The sequence below is a fragment of the Phocoena sinus genome, chromosome 11 (assembly GCF_008692025.1).
Source record: "Phocoena sinus isolate mPhoSin1 chromosome 11, mPhoSin1.pri, whole genome shotgun sequence".
Classification (NCBI taxonomy): domain Eukaryota; kingdom Metazoa; phylum Chordata; class Mammalia; order Artiodactyla; family Phocoenidae; genus Phocoena; species Phocoena sinus.
The window spans coordinates 37,252,930-37,280,047 of record NC_045773.1 but is presented as its reverse complement, the minus strand read 5'-3'; the positions used below and the strand labels follow the sequence as shown (position 1 = coordinate 37,280,047).

Genomic DNA, 27,118 nt, shown 5'->3' with positions numbered 1-27,118 from the left:
CTCATCCACCAGAACACAGGCACTAGTCCCCTCCCCCAGGAAGCCTACACAACCCACTGAACCAACCTTAGCCACTGGGGACAGACACCAAAAGCAACGGGAACTACGAACCTGCAGCCTGCAAAACAGAGACCCCCAAACACGGTAAGATAAGCAAAATGGGAAGACAGAAAAACTCACAGCAGATGAAGGAGCAAGATAAAAACCCACCAGACCTAACAAATGAAGAGGAAATAGGCAGTCAACCTGAAAAAGAATTCAGAATAATGATAGTAAAGATGATCCAAAATCTTGGAAATAGAAGAGACAAAATGCAAGAAACATTTAACAAGGACCTAGAAGAACTAAACATGAAATAAACAATGATGAACAACACAATAAGTGAAATTAAAAATACTCTAGATGGGATCAATAGCAGAATAACTGAGGCAGAAGAACGGGTAAGTGACCTGGAAGTTAAAATAGTGGAAATAACTACAGCAGAGCAGAATAAAGAAAAAAGAATGAAAAGAACTGAGTACAGTCTCAGAGACCTCTGGGACAACATCAAACGCACCAACATTCGAATTATAGGGGTTCCAGAAGAAGAAGAGAAAAAGAAAGGGACTGAGAAAATATTTGAAGAGATTATAGTTGAAAACTTCCCTAATAAGGGAAAGGAAATAGTTAATCAAGTCCAGGAAGCACAGAGAGTCCCATACAGGATACATCCAAGGAAAAATATGCCCAGACACATATTAATCGCACTGTCAAAAATTAAATACAAAGAAAACATATTAAAAGCAGCAAGGGAAAAACAACAAATAACACACAAGGGAATCCCCATAAGATTAACAGCTGATCTTTCAGCAGAAATTCTGCAAGCCAGAAGGGACTGGCAGGACATATTTAAAGTGATGATGGAGAAAAACCTGCAACCAAGATTACTCTCCCCAGCAAGGATCTCATTCAGATTTGATGGAGAAATTAAAACCTTTACAGACAAGCAAAAGCTGAGAGAGTTCAGCACCACCAAACCAGCTTTCCAACAAATGCTAAAGGAACTTCTCTAGGCAAGAAACACAAGAGAAGGAAAAGACCTACAATAACAAACCCAAAACAATTAAGAAAATGGGAATAGGAACATACATATCGATAATTACCTTAAATGTAAGTGGACTAAATGCTCCCACCAAAAAACACAGAGTGGCTGAATGGATACAAAAACAAGACCCATATATTTGCTGTCTACAAGAGACCCACTTCAGATCTAGAGACACATACAGACTGAAAGTAAGGGGATGGAAAAAGATATTTCATGCAAATGGAAACCAAAAGAAAGCTGGAGTAGCAATTCTCATATCAGACAAAATAGACTTTAAAATAAAGACTATTAGAAGAGACAAAGAAGGGCACTACATAATGATCAAGGGATTGATCCAAGAAGAAGATATAACCGTTGTAAATATTTATGCACCCAACATAGGAGCACCTCAATACATAAGGCAAATACTAACAGCCATAAAAGGGGAAATCAACAGTAACACATTCATAGTAGGGGACTTTAACACCCCACTTTCGCCAATGGACAGATCATCCAAAATGAAAATAAATAAGGAAACACAAGCTTTAAATGATACATTAAACAAGATAGACTTCATTGATATTTATAGAACATTTCATCCAAAAACAACACAATACACATTTTTCTCAAGTGCTCATGGAACATTCTCCAGGATAGATCATATCTTGGGTCACAAATCAAGCCTCAGTAAATTTAAGAAAATTGAAATTGTATCAAGTATCTTTTCCGACCATAACGCTATAAGACTAGATATCAATTACAGGAAAAGATCTGTAAAAAATACAAACACATGGAGGCTAAACAATACACTACTTAATAACGAAGTGATCACTGAAGAAGTCAAACAGGAAATTAAAAAATACCTAGAAACAAATGACAATGGAGACACAACGACCCAAAATCTAAGGGATGCAGCAAAAGCAATTCTAAGAGAGAAGTTTATAGCAATACAATCCTACCTTACGAAACAGGAAACATCTCCAATAAACAACCTAACCTTGCACCTAAAGCAATTAGAGAAAGAAGAACAAAAAAACCCCAAAGTTAGCAGAAGGAAAGAAATCATAAATTTCTTTCCTTAATAAATAAAATGAAAATGAAATAAGAAATAAATGAAAAAGAAATGAAGGAAACGATAGCAAAGATCAATAAAACTAAAAGCTGGTTCTTTGAGAAGATAAACAAAATTGATAAACCATTAGCCAGACTCATCAAGAAAAAAAGGGAGAAGACTCAAATCAATAGAATTAGAAATGAAAAAGGAGAAGTAACAACTGACACTGCAGAATACAAAAGATCATGAGAGTTTATTACAAGCAACTCTATGCCAATAAGATGGACAACCTGGAAGAAATGGACAAATTCTTAGCAATGCACAACCTGCCAAGATTGAATCAGGAAGAAACAGAAAATATGAACAGACCAATCACAAGCACTGAAATTGAAACTGTGATTAAAAATCTTCCAACAAACAAAAGCCCAGGACCAGATGGCTTCACAGGTGAATTCTATCAAACATTTAGAGAAGAGCTAACACCTATCCTTCTCAAACTCTTCCAAAATATAGCAGAGGGAGGAACACTCCCAAACTCATTCTACAAGGCCACCATCACCCTGATACGAAAACCAGACAAGGACGTCAGAAAGAAAGAAAACTACAGGCCAATATCACTGATGAACATAGATGCAAAACTCCTCAACAAAATACTAGCAAACAGAATCCAACAGCACATTAAACGGATCATACACCATGATCAAGTGGGGTTTATTCCAGGAATGCAAGGATTCTTCAATATACGCAAATCAATCAACGTGATACACCATATTAACAAATTGAAGGAGAAAAACGATATGATCATCTCAATAGATGCAGAAAAAGCTTTTGACAAAATTCAACACCCATTTATGATAAAAACCCTCCAGAAAGTAGGCATAGAGGGAACTTTCCTCAACATAATAAAGGCCATATATGACAAACCCACAGCCAACATCATCCTCAATGGTGAAAAACTGAAAGCATTTCCACTAAGATCAGGAACAAGACAAGGTTGCCCACTCTCACCACTCTTATTCAACATAGTTTTGGAAGTTTTAGCCACAGCAATCAGAGAAGAAAAGGAAATAAAAGGAATCCAAATCAGAAAAGAAGAAGTAAAGCTGTCACTGTTTGCAGATGAGATGATACTATACATAGAGAATCCTAAAGATGCTACCAGAAAACTACTAGAGCTAATCAATGAATTCGGTAAAGTAACAAGATACAAAATTAATGCACAGAAATCTCTTGCATTCCTATACACTAATGATGAAAAATCTGAAAGTGAAGTCAAGAAAACACTCCCATTTACCATTGCAACAAAAAGAATAAAATATCTAGGAATAAACCTACCTAAGGAGACAAAAGACCTGTATGCAGAAAATTATAAGACACTGATGAAAGAAATTAAAGATGATACAAACAGATGGAGAGATATACCATGTTCTTGGATTGGAAGAATCAACATTGTGAAAAAATGATTCTACTACCCAAAGCAATCTACAGATAAAATGCAATCCCTATCAAACTACCACTGGTATTTTTCACAGAACTAGAACAAAAAATTTCACAATTTGTATGAAAACACAAAAGACCCCGAATAGCCAAAGCAATCTTGAGAATGAAAAACGGAGCTGGAGGAATCAGGCTCCCTGACTTCTGACTATACTACAAAGCTACAGAAACAAAGACAGTATGGTACTGGCCCAAAAACAGAAAGATAGATCAATGGAACAGGATAGAAAGCCCAGAGATAAACCCACGCACATATGGTCACCTTATCTTTGATAAGGGAGGCAGGAATGTACAGTGGAGAAAGGACAGCCTCTTCAATAAGTAGTGCTGGGAAAACTGGATAGGTACATGTAAAAGTGCGAGATTAGATCACTCCCTAACACCATACACAAAAATAAGCTCAAAATGGATTAAAGACCTAAATGTAAGGCCAGAAACTACCAAACTCTTAGAGGAAAACATAGGCAGAACACTGTATGACGTAAATCACAACAAGATCCTTTTTGACCCACCTCCTAGAGAAATGGAAATAAAAACAAAAATAAACAAATGGGACATAATGAAACTGCAAAGCTTTTGCACAGCAAAGGAAACCATAAACAAGACCAACAGACAACCCTCAGAATGGGGGAAAATATTTGCAAATGAAGCAACTGACAAAGGATTAATCTCCAAAATTTACAAGCAGCTCATGCAGCTCAATAACAGAAAAACAACCCAATCCAAAAGTGGGCAGAAGACCTAAACAGACATTTCTCCAAAGAAGATATACAGACTACCAACAAACACATGAAAGAACGCTCAACATCATTAATCATTAGAGAAATGCAAATCAAAACTACAATGAGATATCATCTCACACCAGTCAGAATGGCCATCATCAAAAAATCTAGAAACAATAAATGCTGGAGACGGTGTGGAGAAAAGGGAACACTCTTGCACTGCTGGTGGGAATGTGAATTGGTACAGCCACTATGGAGAACAGTATGAAGGTTCCTTAAAAAACTACAAATAGAACTACTATATGACCCAGCAATCCCACTAGTGGGCATATACCCTGAGAAAACCATAATTCAAAAAGAGTCATGTACCAAAATGTTCATTGCAGCTCTATTTACAATAGCCCGGAGATGGAAACAACCTAAGTGCCCATCATCAGATGAATGGATACAGAAGATGTGGCACATATATACAATAGAATACTACTCAGCCATAAAAAGAAACGAAATTGAGCTATTTGTAATGAGGTGCATAGACCTAGAGTCTGTCATACAGAGTGAAGTAAGTCAGAAAGAGAAAGACAAATACCATATGCGAACACATATATATGGAATTTAAGAAAAAAAAATGTCATGAAGAACCTAGGGGTAAGACAGGAATAAAGACACAGACCTACTAGAGAACGGACTTGAGGATATGGGAAGGGGGAAGGGTGAGCTGTGACAAAGCGAGAGAGAGGCTTGGATATATACACAAACGTAAGGTAGATAGCTAGTGGGAAGCAGCCGCATAGCACAGGGAGATTAGCTCAGTGCTTTGTGACCACCTGGATGGGTGGGATAGGGAGGGTAGGAGAGAGGGAGACGCAAGAGGGAAGAGATATGGGAACATATGTATAAATGATTCACCCTGTTATAAAGCAGAAACTAACACACCATTGTAAAGCAATTATACCCCAATAAAGATGTTAAAAAAAATAATAATAAATTACCCAAACAAAAGAGTAGACAGAAAACCCAATGAGGGATATCCCTGGTGGTCCAGCAGTTAAGACTCCATGCTCCCAATGCAGGGGGTCCGGGTTTGATCCCCGGTCAGGGAACTAGATCCCACACGCCGCAACTAAGAGCTGCATGCTGCAACTAAAATATCCTGCATGCCGCAACTAAAAATCCCATGTGCCGCAACTAAAAAAAAATATCCTGGATGCCGCAACTAAGACCCACATGCTGCAACTAAAGATCCCACACACCAAAATGAAGATCCCGCACACGGCAAGAAAGATCCCACTTGCCTCAACTAAGACCCAGCGCATCCAAATTAATTAATTAACTAATTTTTAAAAAAGAAAAACAAATGAAAAAAAAAGAAAGCAACGTTAACAGACCTATGGGATAATATAAACGATGCCAAAATACACATAACAGGGATTCCAGAGGGAGAAGAAAGAGAAAAGGGGATTGAAAATGTATCTGAAGAAATTATGGCTGAAAACTTCCCAAATCTAAAGAAGGAAACAGATATCCACATATAGGAAGCACAGAGGGTCCCAATCAAGATGAACCCAGACAGACCTACACTCCAAGATATATGATAATAAAAATGACAAAAGTTAAAGAGAGAATACTAAAGGCAGCAAGAGAAAAACAAAGAGTTAATTACAAGGGAAGGCCCAATAAGGCTATCAGCTGATTTCTCTAAAGAAATGCTGCAAGCCAGAAGGGAGTGGCAAAATATATTCAAAGTCTTGAAAGGGAAAAATCTGCAACCTAGAATACTCTACCCAGCAAAATTATCATTTAGAATAGGAGGAGAAATAATTTCTCTGACAAGGAAAAAATAAAAGAATACAGCAATACTAAATCTATCCTAAAAGAAATATTGAAAGGTTTTCTCTAAAAGAAGCAGGAAGATACAGGGAGATAGCAATTGGAGAGTAAATCACTTAAATTAGCTAGTATACAAATCAAAAAGGAAAAAAAAAACCACCACCTATTTGTGAAAGCGATCATAATTGCAAGGAACAGCAAAAGGATAAAGATGAAGATGTAAAAAAAGGACATCAAAATCATAAAATTTGGGGAAGGACTAAGAAAATGTAGATTTTTTGTTTTTAGAATGTTTTTGGGCCTATATGACTATCAGTCTAAAGCAAGCAGAACTAGGAAGGGGTTAACATACTTGAAAAACAGGGCAACCACAAATCAAAAACATACAATAGAGTCACAAAAACCAAAACCAACACAAGCATAAAATAAAATCATCAATCCCCAAAAAGAAAAAGGAACAAACAAGGAATATAGAAACAGCTGAAAACAAGATTTAAAATGGTAATAAATATATATGTATCAATATTACCTTAAATGTCAATGGACCAAATGCTCCAATCAAAAACAAAGAGTGGCAGACTGGATAAAAAAAACAAGAGCCTACAAGATTCAACCTACAAGAGATCGATCTTAGGGCAAAGGACACACACAGACTGAAAGTGAGGGGATGGAAAAAGGTATTTCATTTCATGCAAACAGAAATGACAAGAAAGCAGAAGCTACAATATTCCTAGCAGACAAAACAGACTTTAAAACAAAGGCCAAGGACTTCCCTGGTGGTCCAATGTGTAAGACTCTGTGCTCCCAATGCAGGGAGCCCAGGTTCGATCCCTGGTCGGGGAAATAGATACCACATGCATGCTGCAACTAAACAGTCCACATGCCGCAAATGAGAGTCCTCATGCCACAACTAAGAGTCCAGTCCGCAAGTCACAACCAAGAAGTCCACGTGCTGCAACTAAGATCCCACATGCTGCAACTAACACCCAGTGCCGCCAAAATAAATAAATATTTTAAAAATTAAAGGCCATAAGAAAGATAAAGGACACTATATAACAGTAAAAGGATCAATACGAGAAGATGATTTAACACTTCGTCAACATATGTGCGACTGATACAGGAGCAATCAAATACATAAAACAAATACTAACAGACATAACAGGAGCAATTGATGGGAATACAATAGGAGACTTTTAACACCCCACTCACATCAATGAAGAGATCTTCTAGACAGAAAAATCAATAAGGCAACAGAGATCCTAAATGATACAACACTTAGATTTAATTGATATTTTCAGGATACTACATCAAAAAAAAAAAAAAACCAGAATACACATTCTTTTCAACTGCACATGGAACACTCTCTCTAGGACTGACCACATACTAAGGCACAAAACTAACCTCAACAAATTTAATAAGAGTACAGAAATTATTTCAAGCATCTCCTCTGAACACAATGGCATGAAACTAGCAATCAACCATAGGAAAAGAAATGAGAAAAAAATGATTACATGGAGACTAAACAACATGCTACTACAAAGCCAATGGGTCAACAAGGAAATCAAAAAGGAAATTTAAAAAGTACCTTGAGAAAAGCGACAACGAAAACACAATCATACAAAATCCATGAGATGCAGCAAAAGCAGTTCTTAGAGGGAAGTTCATAGTGACATGGGCCTTCCTCAAAAAACCAGAAAAGTCTCAAATAAACAACCTAACCTACCACTTCAAAGAATTAGAAAAAGGACAAACGAAACCCATAGTCAGCAGAAGGAAGAAAACAATAAAGATCAGGGTGGAAATAAATAAAACAGAGGTTTAAAAAACAAAAGAAAGGGAATTCCCTAGTGGTCCAGCAGTTAGGACTCCGCACTTTCACTGCCAAGGGCCCAGGTTCAATCGCTGGTCAGGGAACTAGGATCCCACAAACCACGCAGCATGACCCCCCCCCAAAAGAAACTGAGAACTGGTTCTTTGAAAGGGTAAACAAAGTTGACAAACCTCTGGCCAGGCTCACCAAGAAGAAAAGAGCGAGAACCCAAATAAAATAAGAAATGAAAAAGGAGAAATCTCAGCTGGTACCATAGAAATACAAAAAAAACATAAAAGAGTACTGTGAACAATTATATGCCAACAATTTTGACAACCTACAAGAAATAGACAACTTTCTACAAACATACAGCCCACCAAAATTGAATCAAGAAGAAACAGATGATCTGAACAGACTGATCACTAGAAGTGAAGTAGAATCTGTAATTTTTAAAACTCCCTACAAACAAAAGTCCAGGACCAGGTGCCTTCACAGGCAAATTCTACCAAACATACAAAGAAGAACTTACACTGATTCTTCTAAAACTGTTCCAAAAGACTGAAGAGGAGGAAACACTCCCAAAGACATTCTATGAAGTCACCATCACCCTGATACCAAAATCAGACAGAGATACCACCAAAAAAGAAAATTACAGGCCAATATCTTTGATGAATATAGGTGCAAAAATTCTCAGCAAAATATTAGCGAAGTGAATCCAACACCACATAAAAAAGATCATACACCACAACCAAGTGGGATTCATCCCGAGTTCACAAGAATGGTTCAACATCTGCAAAGCAATCAATGTAATACACCACATAAACAAAAGAAAAGTAAAAAACCATGTGATTATCTCAATAGATGCAGAAAAAGCATTTGGCAAAATTCAACATCATCCATGATAAAACTTTTACCAAAGTGAGTATAGAGGGAACATACCTCAACATAATAAAAGCCATTTATGACAAACCCAAAGCCAATAAAATACTCAGTGGTGAAAAGCTGAAAGTCTTCCCACTAAAACCTGGAACAAGACAAGGATGCCCACTCTTACCACTTCTATTCAACATAGTATTGGAAGTCCTAGCCACAGCAATCTGACAAGAAAAATAAAAGGTATTCAAATTGGAAGGGAAGAGGTAAAATTGTCACTAAATGCAGAAGACATGATACTATATATAGAAAACCCTAAGGATTCCACACTAAAACTACTAGATCCTATAAAGGAATTCAGAAAAGTAGCAGGATACAAGATTAACATTCAGAAATCAGTTGCATAAATTTCTTGACACTAATGATGAAATATCAGGGACTTCTCTGGTGGTCCAGTGCTTAAGAATCCACCGTCCAATGCAGGGGACACAGGTGCGATCCCTGGTCGGGGAACTAAGATCCCACATGCCGCGGGGCAACTAAGCCTGTGTGCTGTCAACTACTGAGCCTGCATGCCCTAGAGCCCGTGTACCACAACTACTAAGCCTGCACAGTCTGGAGCCCATGTGCCACAAGTAGAGAGCTTGCTCACCACAACTACTGAGCCCATGCTCTCTAGAGTCCGTGCACCACAATGAAGAGCCCATGCGCCGCAATGAAAGATCCTGCATGCCGCAATGAAGATCCGGAGTGCCACAACTAAGACCCGACAGAGCTAAATAAATAAATATTTTTTAAAAACCAATGAAATATCAGAAAGAGAATGTATAAAAACAATACTTTTTAAAATCACACCAAAAAACATAAAATACCTAGGAATAAACCTGACCAAGGAAGTGAAAGACTTATATGCTAAAAACTATAAAACATTACTAAAAGAAATTAAAGCGAATGCAAAGAAATGGGAAGATATCCCATGCTCTTGGATTGGAAGAATTAATATTATTAAAATGGCAATACTACCCAAAGCAATCCACAGATTTAATGCAATCCCTATCAAATTACCCATGACATTTTTTGCAGAACTAGAATAATGCAAAAATTCATATGGAGCCATAAAAAACCCAGAATTGCCAAAGCAATCCTGAGGAAAAACTTCAAAGCAGGAGGCATAACTCTCCCAGGCTTCAGACAATACTACAAAGGTACAGTAATCAAAACAGTGTAGTATCAGTACAAAAACAGACATATGGATCAATGGAACAAAATAGAGAGCCCAAAAATAAACCTACACACCTACATTCAATTAATCGTGGACAAAGGAAGCAAGACTATAAAATGGGAAAAAGACAGTCTCTTCAGCAAGTGGTACTGGGAAAGATGGACAGCCACATGTAAATCAGTGAAGTTAGGACACACACTCACACCATGCACAAAAATACTCAAAATGGCTTAAAGACTTGAACATAAGACGTAACACCATAAACTCCTAGAAGAAAGCACAGGCTAAACATTCTCTGACATAAATCGTACCAATGGTTTCTCAGGTCAGTCTCCCAAGGCAACAGAAATAAAAACAAAAATAAAATGGGACCTAATCAAACTTAAAAGCTTTTGCACAGCGAAGGAAATCATTTAAAAGAAACAAGGGACTTTCCTGGTGGTCCAGTGGCTAAGACTCCACACTCCCAATGCAGGGGGCCCAGGTTCAATCCCTGGTCAGGAAACTAGATCCCACATACTGCAACTAAGAGTTCACATGCCACAACTAAAAGATCCCACATGTTGCAACTGAAGATCCTGTACACAGCAACAAGGATCCCACATGTGGCAAGGAAGATCCCACACGCGGCAACGAAGATCCCGCACATGGCAACTAAGAACTGGCGCAGCGAAATAAATAAATGTTAAAAAAAAAAAACAAAAACCTACAGAAGGGGAGAAAATATTTGAAATGATGAGACCAAAACTGCTTAATCTCCAAAATATACAAACAGCTCATACAACTCAACAACAAAAAAACAAACAACCCAATTGAAAAATCAACAGAAGATCTTAATAGACATTTCTCCAAAGAAGACATGCAGATGGCCAGTAGGCACATGAAAAGATGCTCAACATCACTAATTATTAGAGAAATGTAAAACAAAACTAAAATGAAGTACCACCTCACACCAGTCAGAACTGCCATCGTTAAAAAGTCTACAAATAACAGGGACTTCCCTGATGGCATAGTGGTTAAGAATCCGCCTGCCAATGCAGGGGACACGGGTTCAAGCCCTGGTCTAGGAAGATCCCACGTGCCGCAGAGCAACTAAGCCCGTGCACCACAACTACTGAGCCTGCGCTCTAGAGGCTGCATGCCACAACTACTGAAGCCCATGTGCCTAGAGCTCCACAACAAAAGAAGCCTGCGCACTGCAATGAAGAGAAGCCCCTGCTCGCCGCAACTACAGAAAGCCTGCGTGCAGTAATGAAGACTCAACACAGCCATTTATTTATTTATTTATCTTTTTTTTTTTTTTTTTTTTTTTTGTGGTACACGGGCCTCTCACTGTTCTGGCCTCTCCCGTTGCAGAGCACAGCCTCCCGACATGCAGGCTCAGCGGCCATGGCTCACAGGCTCAGCCGCTCCGCTGCATGTGGGATCTTCCCAGACCGGGGCACGAACCCATGTCCCCTGCATCGGCAGGCGGACTCTCAACCACTGCACCCCGAGGGAAACACTTTTTTTTTTTCCTGAAGTCTACAAATAACAAATGCTGGAGTGGGTGTGGAGAAAAGGGCACCCTCCTACAATGTTGGTGGGAATGCAAGTTGGTGCAGCCACTATACTGGAAAATAGTACGGAGGGTCCTCAGAAAAGTAAATATACAGTTACCATATGATCCAGCAATCCCACTCCTGGGCATATACCCAGACAAAACTATCATTCAAAAAGACAGGGGTTTCCCTGGTGGTATAGTGGTTAAGAATCCGCCTGCCAATATAAGGGACACAGGTTTGAGCCCTGCTCCAGGACGATCCCACATGCCGTGGAGCAACTAAGCCCATGAGCCACAACTACTGCGCCTGCACTCTACAGCCCGCGACCCACAACCACTGAGCCCACGTGCCACAACTACCGAAGCCCACGCGCCTAGAGCCCGTGCTCTGCAGCAAGAGAAGCCACCGCAATGAGAAGCCCGCACACCGCAACAAAGAGTAGCCCCCACTCGTTGCAACTAGAGAAAGCCCACACGCAGCAACAAAGACCCAACACAGCCAAAAATAAATAAATAAAAAGATACAGGTACCCCTATGTTCATAGCAGCACTATTCACAATAGCCAAAACATGGAAACAACCTAAAGGTCCGTCGACAGATGAATGGATAAAAAAGATGTGGTACATATATATAATGAAATACAATCCAGCCATAAAACAGAACGAAATAATGGCATTTGCAGCAACATGGATACAACCTGAGATTATCATACTAAGTAAAATCAGACAGAGAAAGACAAATACCACGTGATATCACTTATATGTGGAATCTAAAATATGGCACAAATGAGCCTATCTACAAAACAGAAACAGACTCACAGACATAGAGAACAAACTTGTGGTTACCAAGGAGGATGGAGGGAGGCAGAGGGATGGACTGGGAGTGTGGGGTTAGTAGATGCAAACTATTACATTTAGAACAGACGAACAACAAGGTCCTACTGTATAACACAGGGAACTATATCCAGTCTCCTGGGATAAACCATAATGGAAAAGAATATTAAAAAAAAAAGAATGTATATATATATACAAATGAGCCACCTTGCTGTACAGCAGGAATTAACACAGCATTGTAAATCAACTATACTTAAAAAAGAGCAGCAAGCATAAACAAAATAAAATTTAAAGCTATTTCAACATCTGTGAAAGTACAATCCAGCAACTTTTTTAAACAGCAGCTAGAATACAGTCAATTTAGTAACTTACAACCAGCTCTTAAAAAGAAATGAAATAGAAACTATAAGGATGCACTGCACAAAGGGTAAACAATGTTCAAGAAAACTCTGATACATATAATGTATGGGTTGCAATGTAAAACAAAATGTACCCAGCTTTTGGAAAAAAGTAAAATGTGTAACTATCGGTTCAGAAAGTTTGAGAAACACTGCTCTAAAGCAGTGAATCTTTTTTTTAAATAAATTTATTTATTTTATTTATTTTTGGCTACACTGGGTCTGCGTTGTTGCACGGGGGTTTTTTCTAGTTGCAGCGAGTGGGGGCTACTCTTCGTTGCAGTGTGCAGGCCTCTCACTGCAGTGGCATCTCTTGTGGCAGAGCACAGGCTCTAGAGCCCAGGCTCAGTAGCTATGGCACACGGGCTTTAGCTGCTCCATGGCATGTGGGATCTTCCCAGACCAGGGCTCTAACTAAACCCATGTCCCCTGCACTGGCAGGCGGATTCTTAACCACTGTGCCACCAGGGAAGCCCTAAAGCAATGAGTCTTAACTGTAGCTTTGTGAAACACCAGTTGCCAATCTGTCTAAAAATAATGATTTTGTTTTCTTTTTGTTTTTTTTTTTTTTTTTGAGCGGGGGGGGGGGGGGGGGGGGGGGGCCGGGGCCGTCTGCACTGCGCAGAATGCAGAATCTAAGTTCCCTGACCAGGGATCGAACCTGTGCCCCCTGCAGTGGAAGTGTGGAGTCTTAACCACTGGACTGCCAGGGAAGTCCCCAAAAATTATGATTTCTGACTCATTAATTTACACACTATAATTAAATGTTTTTAAAGAAGTAAAACATTGATTCACACCAAAAAATGTGCATAGGATATTTCTGAAAGGTAAAGAACATCATATAATCCAGTGGTAAGGTCTCACAAGGTTAAAGAGGTTTATAATCTACACTCTAGGACATTGGATTCAAGGCAATGTTATTTCCAACCTAATTATGATTATCTTTGAATAATTCACTTCTCTCGACCTAATAAAAATCAGTTATTAAGAAACAAAACTGTTCTAGGACTTCCCTGGTGGTGCGGTGGTTAAGAATCTGCCTGTCAACGCAGGGAACATGGGTTCAAGCCCTGGTCAAGGAAGATCCCACACGTCGAGGAGCAACTAAGCCCATGAACCACAACTACTGAGCCTACGCTCTAGAGCCCATGAGCCACAACTACTGAAGCCCGCTCGCCTAGAGCCCGTGTTCCACAACAAGAGAAGCCACCACAATGAGAAGCCCACTCACCACAACAAAGAGTAGCCCCCGCTCGCCTCAACTAGAGAAAGCCCGCGCACAGCAACAAAGACCCAATGCGGCCAAGTATAAATAAATTAATTAAATAAATTTATTGAAAATAAATAAAATAAAAATATAAAACTGTTCTTGCAGAAAGCTTTATTATTCAAAATACCCTTTCATGTTTCCAACATCCAGAGGGTAGTCACTTCATTCTAAACATACAACAATAAAACTATAAAGAATCAGAGATGATTTTCCTACAATGACAACCAAGAAACTTTTACAAAGCACAGTAAAATCATCTGTAATCTTCTATAAATCTTGCATATAACAAATACACTGCTGTAAGTGCTTCATTTTCACCATGCTTTTCAAAAGAACTCACATTAAAAAAAAAAAAGAATTCACATTAAAACATTTCTGACAGGAGATAGATTTTTTTGGTCTCCCACAGTGGGAGCTAATTAGAGATTTTTAAATCTAGTCTACATAATACTGCAAACTATAGCATTAATAACAATGTTAATCTCTAAAATACATTATGTGGTACAATTCTGTAATAAAATTTTCTTAAAAGTTAAGAAAATCTGTTTCCAGATCTTTCACTTGGCTTATGCATTTAACTATACTGAGACTTCCAGATTTTTTCAGAAGATTAAATTTTTAGTGTCTTTAAAAGCAAAGAAAGCTATATAGCATACACAATTCACACTGCAAATTCTTAACGCTAAGAGACAAAATATCAACATTACTTCTAAAAACACAGCAACTAATTTTTGACAACTGAAATATACACACAGTCACTAACAAATTACCATTCTCTGGTCTTCAAAGCACTTATCCTTACTTGAAATTATCAGTTTGTCTCTGTTCTTCCAAATATATATATAAATGTAAGCTCCTATCTTGCTGACAAAATATTCCCAGCACATAGCATAAAACACAGCCCAGCACAGCCTTCAAACATTAACTAAGTGAATATTAAATACTGTCAAGAATAGGACAGCCTTCCTCAGAACAGAATGTCCTCATCACTGGGGAAGACTACTCATCATTAAGAATAAGAGTCTTAATTACTAGAGAAATGCAAATCAAAATTACAATGAGGTAACCTCACAACAGTCAGAATCACCAACATTAAAAAATCTACAAAGAATAAATGCTGAAGAGGGTGTGGAGAAAAGGGAACCCTCCTACACTGTTGGTGGGAATGTAAATTGGTACAGCCACTATGGAGAACAGTATGGAGGTTCCTTAAAAAAAAAACTAAAAATAGAACTACCATGTGACCCAGCAATCCCAAAATGGGCATACACACAGAAAAAACCATAATTCAAAAAGATACATGCACCCCGATGTTCCCTGCAGCACTATTTACAATTGCCAGGACATGGAAGCAAGCTAAATGTCCACTGACAGAAGAATGGATAAAGAAGATGTGATACATATATGCAATGGAATATTACTCAGCCATAAAAAGGAACGAAATAATGTCATTTGCAGTGACGTGGATGGACCTAGAGACTGTCATACAGAGTGAAGTCATAAAGAGAAAGACAAATATCGTATAGTATCACTTATATGTGGAATCTACAAAAATGGTATACAGATGAACTTATTAGCAAAGCAGAAATAGAGTCACAGATGTAGAAAACAAACTTATCGTTACCAAGGGGGAAGGGAGGGTGGGATGAATTGGGAGACTGGTAATGACATATATATGCTACTATATACAAAACAGATAACTAATGAGAACCTACTGTATAGCACAGGGAACTATACTCAGTGCTCTTGTGGTGACCTAAATGGGAAGGAAATCTAAAAAAGAGTGGATATACATATATGTATAACTGACTCACTCTGCTGTACAGCAGAAACTAACACAACATTGTAAAGCACCTACATTCCAATTAAAAAAAAAAGGAATAAGAGTTTGAATAAGATCATAAATCGTTAAATCCACAAATCCACATCTAAAAACATGATCTTAAGATTTTAAAAAAGACTACAGCACCCAAGCAGCAAGTACTCACTAAAATAGTTATTTAAAACTTTTTCTTATTGTCTTAATTTCTTAAGATTCTATAATATAGATTACTACTATAATAAGAAAAAACTATAACAATTATTTTAACAAAGAAAAACAGATCAGCATTCAACTAAAAAATAAAATGTTGACTTTTCTTTTTAGTAAGTACCTTTTCTTGAAAGACGACAGCAGTTTCTAGCCCTGGCATGATGTCCAGTAGGAGTCTGCAAGCAGCAGTGTTTAAAGGGGGCTCTCGGCTTGTCATCACATATGCATTCACCAGCTGTAAAGAAAAGGAGTACATCTCATCTGAAATTCAACCCAATCAAATTAACAATGACTAATAAATCCTTAATACATTCCCATAGCTTGCCTAAAGGGTATTAAAGAAGACTATACCTAACATTACTAATTAAACCTGTAATTATTAGAAATAGTTATGATCCTGCTGAGCCATGATAATACCATATAATTTCTTCTGCCACTTTAAAGTCAAATCCCCCTAAAACAACTCAGCAACCATAGAAATTCAAGCTCAAGGGGTATCACAAAGAAAACACCCCCATCCTCATATACACTTTTTCAGAAGGATAAAACAGGGCAAGATAAGCCTCCCCTCACCCCTCCCTGATTCTTGACAATAGTTAATGAAAAATTTTGAGTTTTATATTTTATATATATAAATGTATCAATAAAACTTTCCTTTTGGCACTCATCAAATAAATACTGGATCTCTAAGTGGCACTGTGTTCTATTGCTGGGTATACAACAGTGAATAAGACACAGTCCCACCATCAAAGGGTTCATTATCCAAAAGAGGTGACAGTTGGAAAAACAAATATCATAAGTACAGGATGCTACAGAAACCTGTAGGAAGCCTACAACTCTGCAAGGGAATCAGAGAAGGCTTTAGAGAGGAAGGGATTCCAAGTGAGAACATGAAGGACAAGCAGGAAGAGCTAAGGAGGAGTGGGAAAGAGAGGAGGGCCAAAGGTCAGGAACAGAAAATGAGAGAACAGAGGCCATGAGATTGGGTTTATAAACCAAAATAAAAAATTTAAAATTTGTCTTGAGAGCAATGGGAAAGCACTAATGGATTTTAAGCAAGAGAATGACATGATCATTTTTTGCATTTGATAAAGATTTTCGGGATATAAGTAAAGAATGGGTTGGGACAAGATAAGAAGAGAAACCAATTAAGAGGCTATTGCAGTATCGAGAGATGGTGGTAGCTAACCTAAGGTCTGACAACAAGGGCAGAAAGAAGTGGAGGGATTTGTGAAGGTTAAGGGGGAGGGCACAATAAGACCTGTAAGCTCACTGAATAAGAAAGCTTAGAGGAATAAAGGATAACTTCCAGCTGGCTAGGAAAGGACACCATTACTGAGCTAGAGCATAAGAGAAACAGATTGTGGGGCAAACAATGAGACATGCAGAATTCAAGGTGCCTGTGGGAAATATCCATGTGGGAACGTCTAGAAGGCAGCTGGAAGTGATCTGAAGCAGAGAAGAGACACCAGTGATAAATAAAATTGGGAATTAATATAATACAGATAAAAATAATAGCTAATAATTACTGAGCCCTCATGTGCCAGGTTCTGAACTAAGCATTTTTCATGTTTAATTTCATTCAAGGATTACAAGAACATTTTAAGGTAAGAACTATCATCCTTATTTCATAGATTAGGGAAATAAAGCTTTGAGAAAATAAAGCTTGGAGAGGCTTAAGTTGCCTAAAGATCAAAATGTCAATGAAGAGTGGAGCTGCACTTAAACCCAAAACATGGACCCCAAAGCCCATGCTCTCAAGCATCATGCTATTCCACCTCCAAAATCAAACCTAACAGCCACAATTTATTGAATAATTACTATGTTCAGGAGCTGTGAGTAATACATACTTTTTTTTTTTTTTTACCCTCATTTACTCCTCAACAGACCAGAGTTAAATAAGGCACTTTCTCTCCCTCCACATGCCCAATGCACACACCCATAGTGTCAGTGCAGAGTCATATGGTACATATCACTCTTACTTTTCTATTCAAGAACCCAAGAGAACTCCTATATTCCCAAACTCAAAATCATCTCACCCCAGAATGAGCACAGATGCCTTGGGAACCCTCACCAGTATTCAACTGAACAAAGTACACACCAAAGAGAAAACACCTTGGCCACAACCAGGACTTTGGTAATAAAGAAGTCCATGATTAGTCTATTTCATTGAACCATTACCAAATTTATAAAGCTACCCACTCTATTCCCAACTTTGTCAAGGCCTCAGGAAAAAACAGACTATTTACAAAAAAAACAATAAAGGTACAGTATCTGCTGATGATAATCTCTAGAGAAAAGTAAGAAGCAAACCTACTGCATTCATGAAATCATCATTCTTGAAGAGTATTCTCAGCAAGTGGCCCAGCATACACTCTGGATCAGCTCGACCTACCAAAAGAAGAGGGGAGGAACAAACAAAGGAATGAGTAAGTCATCCCAGTCAAGCTACTCAAACCTCTGGAAAGGCACCTGGGTTGTTTTAAGTACTATTAAAAGGCCAGCAAAAATTAACAGAAACAAAGAAAAGATTCTTTTGATGAATCAGATTTCATAAGGAACATTCTTTAAAATTAAAAATGACAATAAAAAATTTGAGACACTGCTCTCTAACATTCCCGTCTCCCAGCATATTGCCTACACATCAATGATGAATTAAATGAGCACTAGACCCAGACCAGCATCACTAAGAGTATACAAGGGTCTACAAAAGAATCATAAAGGAGCCTAAAAGAATGAAAACCCATGACTTCCCAAAGAAAGGAAGGAAGCACAGCTTCTTTTGATGAGTGGCCTGGAGAAGATAGGCTCCAAGTCCAATCTCTCAACTATAATGCCAACAGCAGTACAAATGTGTCCTCAAACCTGTAATGAACACTCCAGGTTTGGGGCACAGGGGGAATCCCGCCAAGCAATCACCAATTCTAAAGATAAAATAAACTTGGTCATCTTAACTTCTGAGCTCCTGGGGAAAGAAAGGAGGCCAGGAACCTAGGATTTACTCAACACACAGCCTAAATGTAAAAGAATTACTTAATGGTTGGGAAAATTACTGGTTCGCTTTTAAAAGAGATATCATCAATTTAATTTTCCTCTCAGAGTGGCAAATTTAGTCAAAGGATACAGTTTAGGATGAAGAAAAGATATAAGCTGCTGATATAAAGTTTTTACCAAGCTGTAATTAATATCCCAAAGTAATTCACAAAAACAGAAGTTAGAGAATGGTACCATAAAAACAAACGTGGACCTCAGATTACTTAACTTTCTCTCTTTATAAAAGATGAAACTGTGACCCTTATTTTTATTAATAGAAATTATGCCTAATGACAAATATGACTTATCATAAGAGTTAGGAAGGAAAAAAATTGTCTTTAAATTTCTACTGAAAAAAAGGCATTCTTCTCTCCCTTCTTCCTCGTTACCATTTCATCCTTCCCAAGGCAATGTCACTAAGCATGATCATCTCTTGAATTCTTTTCACAATCCCATGAATTAACTTAGTTTCTTTTCACTTTCCTACTATTTCATGCTCTGATTGCCTTACTGAAGATATTAGCTCAATAGCCATTCTCAAAGTCACAAGTGGGGATGTCTAGGACAAGAGCAGCAGGTAACATCACATAAACAACTGGACACTCAATTTGAAATGCTTAGCTTACTTACATTTGGGAATAAAAGTCTAAGAAACAGAAATAAACCCCGGAACATTTGGGTGGATATACAATGTTCTTATTTTTGTAAGTCCCATTCATTCTCACTATCTCTCCACATACAAAATCTCAGACTCTTCTCTTCAAAAACAACTCCTGGTTTTATAAAGAGAAAATTTATATGCAGTGTTGGGCCCACACGACATAAGCTTTGCCTACTGGTAAGCTACCTTAGAGAGAACATAAAATAGCAGTCTCAAGTCCCATACAGTTCTGTATTATAGCAAATTCCATGCCAAAGCAGGCTGGTTTGTCATGGCTCTAATTAAATTGGCCCAAAAGAAAACCACATTAACATGAGATGGCATATTTTAGCTGTTGGAACACTAAAGTAGACATCAAGAAATCCATTCATTCATTATTCAAGGTTCCAAGCATCAATTTCATAAGTAAAAGCAAGGCACTGAATGCATTCTCAACCACATCTCCCCATTAATAAAAGGATAAGTATTGTTGTTAGAAAAATGAAGGCACAGAGGATAACATCTTTTGGTTTAAAAGTCAGAAAGAGAGAACATTTTTCTCTTTTTAAATCTTTGTAATCATATCAACTGAGTCAATAAGGTATATCTATATAATTTAGTTTCTTTAAGTTAGCTTCTAGTAATAGTAATCTTCCATTTAATAGGTAAATATTAAAAGTATTTCCATTTTTCCAGGAATTTATTTTTCCTCTCTGCCCCCACCTTGAGCAATATTTTAACAAATAAATTCTATTTCAATTGAAAAATTTTCCTTATATTAAGCAGTTTTCTTTCTTTTTTTTTTTTTTTTTTTGCAGTACACGGGCCTCTCACTGTTGTGGCCTCTCCCGTTGCGGAACACAGGCTACGGACGCGCAGGCTCAGCGGCCATGGCTCACAGGCCCAGTCGCTCCACGGCATGTGGGATCTTCCCGGACCGGGGCACGAACCCATGTCCCCTGCATCGGCAGGTGGACTCTCAACCACTGTGCCACCAGGGAAGCCCTAAGCAGTTTTCTTTTGTAAGAAAATTAGAGCCAGGCTTAAGAGAACATAGTCTCACCAGGATGTCGATCATCAAATGGGTCTGGATCCCCCTTACGATATTCTTCAGTTTCTTTTTCAATCAATTCAGACATCCTAGCACAAAGAGAAGACAGGGTCAATTCTAGACAAGCATACAAAAAAAAATGTATCACTACCTACAATAGTCAAACAATCAAGGTACAAAATAAAAGCAAAAAATTAGAAAAAGGGTATTTTCCTAACAAACATAAAGACCTCAACAACTATCTCATAAAACAGCTTCCACTCCCAAATTCATTCTTCTCTCCAACTCTCCTGTCTCAAATAATAGCACTATCCCCTCAGAAGCCAAAAACAAGGAGTCACCATTAAAACTGTCCTTTTCTCCCCATTCCCCACAGCAATAATTCCTATAAGCTCTACCTACAAAATATCTCCTGACTTCAATCATTTCCTTAAATTTTGACCACTCCTACCCTTGTCCAGACCACCTTTATCAACTTCTGGACTACCTGCAATAGACTTTTCCCTGGTCTCCTTGTTTCTTGCTTCCATGCTTGACCTGACACAATACACCTCCAACTTTCAATGACTTACCCTCAACTTAAATTAAACCCAAGCACTGCAAGGTTTACAGTAACCTGGCTTTTGTCTGCATCTATGACCACTTCTTGTACTCCTCCACCCCTCCTTTATTAAGCTACAGTCACATGGCCTTCCCTGCTCTTCAGAGTCCAAACTCGTAACTGCTTCAGGACCTTTCTAGGTGCTGTTACCTCAGCCTGTAACATTCTTCCACCCACCCAGGTTCCCACCCCTGCCCTAAGCAACCACTCACCTACTTTTTCTCACTAAAGATTAGTTTTGCCTGTTCTACAATTTCATATAAATGAAATCACATATACTCTTTTTTTTTTAATTTAATTTTATTTATTTATTTACTTTTGGCTGCGTTGGGTCTTCGTTGCTGCGTGCGGGCTTTCTCTAGTTGCAGCGAGCGGGGGCTACTCTTCGTTGTGGTGCGTGGGCTTCTCTTGCTGCGGAGCACGGGCTCTAGGCATGCAGGCTTCAGTAGTTGTGGCTCGTGGGCTCTAGAGCGCAGGCTCAGTAGTTGTGGCGCACGGGCTTAGTTGCTCCACGGCATGTGGGATCTTCCCGGAACAGGGATGGAACCCGTGTCCCCTGCATTGGCAAGCGGATTCTTAACCACTGCACGACCAGGGAAGCTCCACATATACTCTTTTTATGTTTGACTTCTTTCACTCAGCACGTTGAGTCATCCATGTTGTTGCAAGTTATCAACTGTTCTTTTTTATTCACACTTTTTTTTTTGAAATAAGAAAAATCACTTTCTGAGTACCCTAAGGACTGACATTTTAACCTATTATAATGACAAGCAAATAAAAGGCTTTCATGCTCTCCAGTATCTAGGATGCTCTATCCTAACTCAAATTTTCCTGCATGCTTTATTTCCACAAAACCATACTTTCTAGTCTTAAGGGTTAAGCTCCCTGCAAAAATTCTTGCCCACTCTGGTATATTTTTCCCCATCAAGCCTCAAAAGTATTTCTACCTTTTCTACCTTTCCCCCTAAACTCTGAAAACTCTCTTTGCCACAAAGGATGATCACATAAAATGTATTTTAAATTACATATTATAAGATCTACTAGTATCTTCAGTGGAAACTAAGCAATATAGCACAGCAGAAGTTAAAAACATGGATTCTGGAGCCAGATGGCCAGTGTTCAAATCATATCTCTTCCCCTGTTTGTGACTTCGGTCAAGTTATTTAACCTCTCTGCGCCTAATCTGTAAAATGAGGATAACAGTCCCTATCTTACAGAGTTTCCCTGAAGTAAAAGTTAATATATGTAGTCTGCTTAAAACAGAACTTAAGTCAGAGCTATTTAGGTGGTGTTCCTATGGAAACTGGAAATCAATAACAAATAGAAAACGAATTAATCTAAGGTAGATATTGATGCAATGGGGCAGGAGAGAGCCTTCTGGAGGTAGTACTCAAGTTCTATAATTTGATCTAGGTGATGATTTTGTAAGTAAACAATCCATCCCTCAGTATCCACAGAGAATTGGTTCCAGGACCTCCCAGGGATACTAAAATCCTCTAATGCTCAAGTCCTTTGTATAAAATGGCATAGTACAGTTGGCCCTCCACATCCACAGAATCAAGCAACCGTGGGTGGACTATAAATTATATCTCAATAATATTAAAAAAAAAACACAAAACCTGGGTTAAGCTCATACAGCTTGGCGCAATGCCAGTCCTTTTTCACAGAATTAAGTCGAAGTCTTGATTATAATAAATAAAACAACATAAAAAATAAAAAGTCAATCAAGTTATAGAGTTGTACATTTTTCTTAGGAAAATAGCCAAAAGATCATTTTTAAAAATAGTCAGTAAAGGAGCAGGTAGGCCTGAAATTCATTTGCTTTTCATGCAGTACACCCAAACTGAAGCCAGTTTGCAGGGTGAGAGGGATGACAGATGTGAAGATACTTTAGGAAATAGCCAGTGAACTAACAGACCCACAATTTGAAGGATGGTTAAGAGTTTTGCCCCTATCTAAAATAAACTATACTTTGAATTCATCCTACTGTCTTTTAAAGTCCCAGTCTAACCTTAAAGATCTTTTTAAGATCTTGCTCCATATAACTTTATCTTCCATTCCTACCTTATATTCACCCTCCACTCTGGCAGGGCCCATTTCCTCACTGCCACAAAAACATGCCCCAGTTCATTCTCCCCTAGATACATTTTTCAGTCACATTTGAAATTTTCCTAGAAAACCTTGTCTCTGCTTTCAATCAAGGTATATTCTACCAACTTTTAAGTCCCTGTTCCAAGGAACCTTTACCACATCCTACACTGGAAAGCCCACTGGAATTGGAGTTAAAACCCAGTATTTTAACCTTAGCTTTCTACTGCCTGGCTATAGTCTTTTGGGTTTTTTTGTTTTGTTTTTTTGTTTGTTTTGACCACGCTGGGTCTTTGTTGCTGCGCACAGGCTTTCTCTAGCTGCGGCAAGCAGGGGGGTACTCTTTGTTGTGGTGCGCGGGCTTCTCGTTGCAGTGGCTTCTCTCTTGTTGTGGAGCACGGGCTCTAGGTGCACGGGCTTCAGTAGTTGCAGCACACGGGCCCTAGAGCGCAGGCTCAGTAGTTGTGGTGCATGGGTTTAGTTGCTCCGCAGCATGTGGGATCTTCCCAGACCTGGGATCAAACCCGTGGTCCCTGCATTGCAGGCGGATTCTTAACTACTGCACCACCAGGGAAGTCCTATAGTCTTCTGCAAGCAGCTCAGAGGATGGCGGCTATCTTTTAACAATGTAGCTCTCATACTTTTAGTGACAAATGAAGAAGCTGAGGTTCAGAGAAGTGTCTCCTACAGTTCTGACACACAAAAGGTCCTCAAACATTTGTTGAATGAATAGAAGAAACGGACTCATTCAAATTCTTTCCATTCTCCTAACCCCTAGAATATTTACAAACCACACTGCCAATCTAGCACTTCATTATATGCTATTTTGTACTACTATGCATTTTTTGGAGCCATTAGTTGCCTCCCAGATGGTTATCTCCTTGAAGATAGGGTCCCTCCATTTAGGCTTTGCACTGCTGAATACCATAGCATAATGACAAAGTTCAGTGTCAAATATGACAATTAATATGAAATAATCCTGAAAATAAAGTTTTTTGGTTTTGGGGTTTTTACTGGCCTCACCACGCAGCTTGCAGGATCTTAGTTCCCTGCCCAGGGATTGAACACAGGCCCCGGCAGTGGAAGCACCGAGTCCTAACCACTGGACCACCAGGGAATTCCCGAAAATAAAGTATTAAAAAATACTTTATATTTTATATCTTTTGAGCAATTAAATGAATCTACCACTAACACTATCATCCCCATTCATGACTCTCTCCTCCTTTCAAAGGTACATCAATCAATAATCCACACACGTTAAATGCACAATACTTAAGATTCTTTAATTCACTGTGGCTGCACTTCAAGTAGGTTGCGATTAATAGTTCTTAATGTCCAATGCCTCTACAAATGAAAATCCACTTTCCACCAGTCAGCAATAATCCTTTCCCTAAAAAAAAACTGTACTTTCACATGTTCCCCATCTATCAAGAGCAATTATGAACAAAGCATTTATCCCTGTTTAAACTGTCATAAGATCACAGTTCTCTTTATCCCTAGAGAATAGATCATTGCATAAACAAAGTTTTTTTTCTCTGCTATGATATTACAGATTAGATGTTAAAGAGCCCCATGTTCCAGAGGCTTCCTGCTCAGAAAAACCATGGGCATCCCAACCCAGCCTTTTTTTTTTTTTCACTTTCTCTTCTTCCTTAACACATTCATTCAATAAAATTATGTCCCACACAGTTTACTATGTACCAAGCATTGGGCAAGTCAGTGTCTGAGGCAACACAAGGAGACACCAATAAAAATGAGTAGTACCTGACTTCAAAAAAGACTTACAATTTAGTGAGGAGACACATGTAAAAAGATAATTATAATACAAGTGGTAATTAAAATGGGGGAAAGATTTTTTTTAATTGAAGTATAGCTGATTTACAATGTTGTGTTAATTACTGCTGTACAGCAAAGTGATTAAGTTATACATATAAATACATACATTCTTTTTTCAAATATTCCTTTCCATTATGGCTTATCATAGGATATTAAATATAATTCTCTGTGCTATACAGTAGGACCTGGTTGTTTATCCATTCTATATATAAAAGCTTACATCTGCTAATCCCAACCTCCCACTCCATCCCTCCCCCAACCCCCTTGGCAACCTCTTATGTCCATGATTCCATTTCTGTTTCATAGATAGGTTCATCTGTGTCATATTTCAGATTTCACATATAAGTGATATCATATGGTATTTACAGACATGATTTTTTTTTTTTTTTTTCGGTACGTGAGCCTCTCACTGTGGTGGCCTCTCCCGTTGCGGAGCACAGGCTCCAGATGCACAGCCTCAGCGGCCATGGCTCACGGGCCCAGCCGCTCCGCAGCATGTGGGATCCTCCCAGACCGGGGCACGAACCCATGTCCCCTGCATCGGCAGGCGGACTCTCAACCACTGCGCCACCAGGGACGCCCTAAGACATGATTCTTGAACTGCTTCCTGAAAGGACTAGAGCTTGCCAGGCAGATATACCAAGGAAAGGCATTTCAGGCCAAAGAAACAGCAAGTGTAAAGGCACACAGACACTGGAAAATATGGTTCTATTCCTCTCTGAAGAACAACACTATGAGGCAGAAAAAGGAAGTACAGACTCAATCATAAATGGCCTCATAGGCCACTCTAAATTACATTTCATTCTGAAGGAAAAGGGTGCCAGGGAAGAATTATGAGCTGAGGTATGACAATCAGATTTGTGTATGAAAAAGATAAATCTTTCAGCAAAGGGGATGATATATTAGAAGAGGGTAAACTGTAGACAGAGGGATAATGCACACTGCCTAATGAGCCAGTCAAGACATGATCAATACCTAATAAAATAAGTGCGAATGGGGAAGAAGAGGAAGCAGAAACCCTCAAGGCTTGGTGACTAAGTTGTGCTAGTAAAGGAATACACTAGGGAGAATGGTTTTCAGTTTTTAGTTTATAACTATTTACACCAAGGCAGGGAGTACAAAAGCACAAACTGTGAATGAAGAGGGAGGTAGGATGAAGATGATAAGCTCTATTTTGAACACAGTATGTTTCAGGTGTCTGTGGAATAACCAGGTAAACATGTGTACACCAATCAGCTGAGAAATGGGTCTGAAATTTTTAAAAAGAGGAGTCTGAAGTGAAAATAGAAATTTGAAAGTTAACATGAGAATAATTTTTTAAATCATGGACAGGGATGAAACTATCTAGGTAGAATACTTAGGTTGAAGAGAGAAGAGAACCACAAACAAAACCTTGGCGCTAAAACATTGGCAGGAGAAGAACCTTGGAAAGAGAATGACAACAAAAGGGCCTGAGAGGAAAGGTAAGAAATTTTAACAAGGTTCAAGAAGTAGAGAGATAAAAGACTAGTTCTGACAGGGAAAAAAATGGATTGAGAATTCATGAAGTGAGCCTTCCTTCCTTCCTTTCTTTCCTTCCTTCCTTCCTTCCATCCTTCCTTCCATCTTTCTGTCTCTCTCTCTTTCCCTCCCTCTCTCCCTTCCTTCCTTCCTTCCTCTCTCTCACTTTGCTTCATCTGGGTAGCCAGAAATTATTTTGCTCTGAGAAGTGAGAATAAACTAGA

The 27,118-nt window shown here is 38.6% G+C and overlaps 1 protein-coding gene across 9 annotated transcripts in view; it reads right to left on the bottom strand.

Moving 5' to 3' along the window:
• The window catches only part of DCAF1 (DDB1 and CUL4 associated factor 1), a 91,466-nt gene that overhangs the window by 57,055 nt on the left and 7,293 nt on the right, over nucleotides 1-27,118 (bottom strand). For 7 of the 9 annotated variants that reach the window (XR_004352335.1, XM_032650133.1, XM_032650128.1 and 4 more), the window contains exons 3-5: nucleotides 20,882-20,958; nucleotides 18,463-18,536; nucleotides 16,267-16,380 (exon numbers count right to left, since the gene is read on the bottom strand). Coding sequence is in view for 8 of the 9 variants with exons in the window: in XM_032650133.1 (XP_032506024.1) it covers nucleotides 16,267-16,380; nucleotides 18,463-18,536; nucleotides 20,882-20,958 (265 nt within the window). In the remaining variant the exon portion in view is untranslated. Of the gene's footprint in view, nucleotides 1-16,266; nucleotides 16,381-18,462; nucleotides 18,537-20,881; nucleotides 20,959-21,786; nucleotides 22,027-27,118 lie in introns of all 9 variants that reach the window. The other 2 variants (XM_032650135.1, XM_032650136.1) reach the window with 1 other exon arrangement.